This window comes from Cyprinus carpio, chromosome A7 (genome assembly GCF_018340385.1).
Source record: "Cyprinus carpio isolate SPL01 chromosome A7, ASM1834038v1, whole genome shotgun sequence".
NCBI classification, from domain to species: Eukaryota; Metazoa; Chordata; class Actinopteri; order Cypriniformes; family Cyprinidae; genus Cyprinus; species Cyprinus carpio.
Window position 1 is genome coordinate 964,929 of NC_056578.1, and position 5,256 is coordinate 970,184.

Here is a 5,256-nt window from a genome sequence, read left to right on the forward strand (position 1 = left end):
TCAATAGCTCATAAAAGCGATAAATTGTGTGTCTGTTATGTGTGTGTAGAATATTAATATATATATATATAAATATATAGATATATGAGATATATGTATATATATATATAATATATAAATACAGGAATTATCAGTTATTACAATTATTGATATATCAGCTGCCGATAGTAACTGTAGCAGAATAAGATTACCATCAAACTAATCTATTCTTCCAGTGAACAATTCAGAATAATTTAATGGGTCAACTCACACACTAAATTAATTTTGTGAGCCACAGAAAATAACACTTTTTTTTACGTTTAATCCAGTAGAGTATAACCCGACTAAAAATTCATAAAAGGGAATCAATTACAAAACAGAGACACGATATCAGAAACTCATGTAAGTTGTGCATACAAGTTTATTAACTAAACGCTAACACATAAACTAGGTCTAAACAAACATAACAAACAAAAAAAAAATACACTCACGCCTACATGGGTCACAATGTGCCTCCTGGAGAATGCGAGGAACTAGGAGAATCAGGATTCAAAGTCTTTATTGACGTCAAGGTAAACCACGTAGGACACGGGATCGACGTTCAAGACAGCACACTAGACAAGGAAGCACACAGGGCTTAAATCATGAGACTAATCAAGTAATAGACTCTCATTTAGATAATGAAAATACAAATTCTTAAATACTAAACATGCTATAGGTGAGGTCATATTAACTAAGGATTCTATCATAAGCATGCATAATCAGTATACAATACAAAAGACATTATACAAGAACAGTAATAATAAACACAATGACCTGAGGATAGGTGTGTTCATTCAAAGAAAGGTTTGTCTATGAATTAATAGGGAAGAGTCAGTTTTATGGGCATTATGTGAAAATGATGCATCAGAAAATGAGTGTTGCTTAGCCTGCATTCCTTTGAGCAATAAAACAAGTGTTATCAGATGATTTGTCTTTGTTTGCCATGGAATCAGAGGCCTGTTCTGTCTTTTTGAGGTGTTAGTTGCATTTTGGGGGAAGGGTCCATAGACCCTCATAGTTAGCTTGTTGTTTGGGTAAGTGTAGTCTCTTATTGTGTTTTGTGTTGTGTAAATAATTGTCTGTCTGATTGGTCCATACGCTACAGGAGAGACATAGAATTACTTACAGAACAACATTAACAAACTATGCAAAAACACAGTACAACAATCACTTATTGAATGGGCACTTTCTTCTGTCTATAATGATAATTAAAATAATTAAACCTTTGAATGGTTTATTTGGGACATTTATAGTTTTTCTCAGTAAATATTGCTATATAATTATTTATAATATATACTCTATCTTGTGCATTCAGCCAACAAATTTAACAGCAACTTTGCTACCTCAATATGCAGATTTGATGGTGAACTTCTGAAGCCAGACATTTAGCTCAAAGCAAAAAGCCCAGTGTTAAATGAACTCTTCCAGGAGTTTATTTGAGTCCACACTCAAGAGTATTCAAATTAACAATGAAGCAGGTTTAAAGTTCAATGAGATAATTACGTGATTAACTGAGTGATGATGGCCATTATTGAAGACACCTGCAATTAATGTCAGTAATTATGACTGTCAAATATCTGACTTGACTCTTGTTAATGTATTTTGCCCTGCCCCCGAGCATATGATTTGACTATCGGCAAGATTAAAAAATTCTGATTCAACTATGAAGATCCTTAGTCGGGGACACCCCTACACTTTATAAGTGACTCAAACTCACAGTGCTTGCAGAGATTGAGCAGCATTTACTATTACTCACAAGTCCACAAGAACAGAAAGGAACGCATATTGGGAAACGGCTATTGTCTGTGTGAAAATATAAAATTATAAAATAGACTGTTATATTTTTTTGTGTTTGCACACTCTAATGTAAATCCCAACCCTAAGGGACAGCAGAGAACGAGTGAAGGTGAAGCTTTATCCCCATGTATCGCAGTGATGATTCTAGTCAACCAGTCAACGTTCTGCAGTGAGTTTAGCTCCACCATTTTGGTACCCTTTGCTGTGCTAGGTACCCCAGTGGCATGGTACCAAAAAAGTGGTACAGTCCGGTTCGCTATTTTGGTACCATTCACAACTTCTGACAGTGGAAACGGGCATTATTGTGTACTGTACCGTACTGTACTGTACTCGATGGAAATGAGCCATTACATGATACTTGCTTAAATATATGAGTAAATTGCCCCATAAAACAGACCTTCCTAAAAACTCTACTCCAGATTCACAAATGCTTCATAAACACCAGATTTGATAGATAAACATGTGTATGATAATAAATTCCACTAATTTTTGAATAGGGAGCGCATGCACGCTCATTCACAATTCACATAATCCTCGCCTATGAATTACAACTATTTAAGTTATTTGTCCAGGAACGCTGAGCAATCTTCTGGAATCCCTTCTCATGTTTGGTTCCAGTATATTGCTTAAAGGCAAAAAAGCTTTTTTGCCAGCTGAAAAATTTTTTGAAAATGACCAGCTGGTGACACTTGAGAATGCTTTGGTGGCACAGCCTTTTTCCAGCTGAGACGCTTTGGTTAATATGATTTGGAATATCAATGGCAGTAACTTATAACTAGTATCATATTTTGCACACTAACACGAACACTTACTGTTGTTGTAGATTATCTGGCTGTATGGTGACAGAAGAAGGTTGCGCTGCTCTGGCATCAGCTCTGAGTTCAAACCCCTCACACCTGAGAGAGCTGGATCTGAGCTACAATCACCCAGGAGATTCAGGAGAGAAAGTGCTCTCTGATACACTCAAACATCTGGACAAACTCAAGTAAGCTGAGCAAAAACAATCATCCTGTATGTTTTGTATGTGTGAGATGTTTTTCATTTCAGTCTTTTATTGTTGTTGTCAGGAGATGCTTTGTTTCTCACAAAGACAGTCCGAAAGACTGTACAGTCTTGTTTTGCTCCATCCACTTAATGCATACAACAAATAATGTTCATAAATATAACAGTTATCATTCAGAGCAAATGAACAGATTACAATGTAAAATAGCATTATTGTGTAGGCTACATAAATATATAAATGCCTTGATGTTATAATGGATAGTCATCGCATGTATCAGATTTAAACTACCTATTTGCTCGCGCATGAGCAGCTCGCATTCTGTCTTTGTTCTTGCCAATTCCACCATGTAAATAGCAAATCCGCCATGGCACGAGCACAACTACCTCTTAAACAACTGGCATTTAATCACTTTGATTGGTTTATTGCACGTTACACCCAAAAAACACCTATTACTCATTAAGAGAATAGGGACAACCCGTTTAGACCATGCGCCCAGGCACGCCAACAGTTTACCCGTCAGTAAACTAGCAAAAGTGGATTTGGACACACCCTGAGTGCACCTGCGCTGTGCGCTTTAGACCATGCGCTTAGATCATTAAAATAGGGCCCATTGTGTTTTCCTCAGTACATAACTGACACGTCACAGGTATATTTTTCCTCTGTAAATGTTAGAAAGTTATGCAAATATATCCATTTTGCTGTCAGGAGTGTGCAAGGCTTACGTGAGTGAACTAGCTCTGCTGTGCACATGTGCTAAACAGATGGAACGCAATAGAATAATAGCGCAATAATTCTGATTAAAATATTTGTTGTTGGACATTAGGGGTGGAAAAAAAATTGATGCATCAATTAGGTGATTTCAAATATGAAATTTAATCGTAAGCTTAGTAAACAGTTTTAGAGAATTTGATGTTTCCCCATTCAAAGAGATAGGAGTTGCACTTGCATGCCCAAGAAGTGTTTTAAAGATGGACGCCGAGTGACATGACTTGTCTTAAAAGGACTTTGACTGTTTTGGAGTGTTTGTTGTTTTGGTTTTATGATGCAAAATTAATGTAAACAGCCAGTTATTAGGGTTACCACCCGTCCCTTAAAATACAGAATCGTTCCGTATTTAAAGTTTGTATTATGATTGTTTTATGATGACAATATGGGATGCGATTTGTCCCGTATTTTACAAAGGCCAACACATATTTAAATAAACAAATAAGTATTTTGCACTGTTCATAATACTAATAGCAATTATAATGAAATAAATTTCATAAGAAGTAGATTATTAGAGAAGCTCATTTGCATGTGATTTTGGCGTCTTTGTTTCCATAGCAATGGAGTCTCCAGAACGCACGCCGTTAAAGCACTTTAACACGAGAGCAGCATGCGGTAAACAAACCAGCGCGGTTTAAAACATTTAAGAGCTCACATCTGCCCTCTGAACACAAGACTCTCCAAATGTAGGGCTGAATGGGAAAGATGTCAATGTGTCTGTCCAGTAACTAATGATGAACACGTAGTTTGCAGAGAGGCATTTCAGTTGTTCACGGTGGACTGTCTGACTTAAAGGGACAGTTTACCCAAAAAATAAAATTTTGTCATCGTTTACACACTCACAAATTATTCTAAACCTGTAATAATTTCTTTCTTCTGTTTAACATAAAAGAAAATACTTTAAATAATGTGGGTAACCAGACAGTTTCTGGTCCCAAGTGAATTTTTAGGGCCCGAGCACTAGGGATGGGCGATATGGGCTTAAAAATGTATCACGATAATTTCTGATATTTACTGCGATAACGATATCAATGACGATAATTTAGGGAATCCTGTTTTTTTAGAGAAAAGTATTATCTTTCCTAGTTTTACCCAAAATAGGGTGTTGTGAGCAGTACACACGACTATTTATTTCATACTAGAAGCCGGAGGACACCCTCGCGCAGAAACTCCACATATGCATAGTAGAAGTAATGCTCCAGGAAATCACTGATATGGACAGAGGTATCCAGTGATCGCTGTAGCTGAATAAAACGCAGATAGAGAAATCTTTACTGAGGAAACCTGAAGACAATAAACATGCAATTGCAAAAAATATATGGTCTGTGTTCTTCAAGCAATCTTGGGTATTTTCATAAGAATAAAGTATATTTATAATGCAATGGTAATCGACATAGCCTTTATCACTGTATATAATGCTATAAAATAGTATGTATAATAGTATTCTGCCTTATTCTGTGATACGAAACCACATCTGATCTCAAAAATAAGTTATTTGAAACCTGTTATGAAGTTAATATCAGGGCTCCAAACAAAAAAATCGAGTAAGGAGCCATTGGCTCCTATAAGAAAAAAATTAGGAGCCAAATAATTTTTTTAGGTTCCAAAGAATAAACGTGTTTTATTTATTTTACGATTATTATTATTTATTTATTTACATTTCAATCATA

The 5,256-nt window shown here is 35.9% G+C and overlaps 1 protein-coding gene and 1 pseudogene across 1 annotated transcript in view; one reads left to right on the forward strand and one right to left on the reverse strand.

Annotated features, from left to right (window-relative positions):
- LOC122145497 overlaps nucleotides 1–5,256 on the reverse strand; it is a 643,912-nt pseudogene that overhangs the window by 159,116 nt on the left and 479,540 nt on the right.
- The window catches only part of LOC109094672 (NACHT, LRR and PYD domains-containing protein 12-like), a 29,624-nt gene that overhangs the window by 13,926 nt on the left and 10,442 nt on the right, over nucleotides 1–5,256 (forward strand). Inside the window, exon 4 of the mRNA XM_042759301.1 lies at nucleotides 2,642–2,803. Coding sequence (XP_042615235.1) covers nucleotides 2,642–2,803 — 162 coding nt within the window. The remainder of the gene's footprint in view (nucleotides 1–2,641; nucleotides 2,804–5,256) is intronic.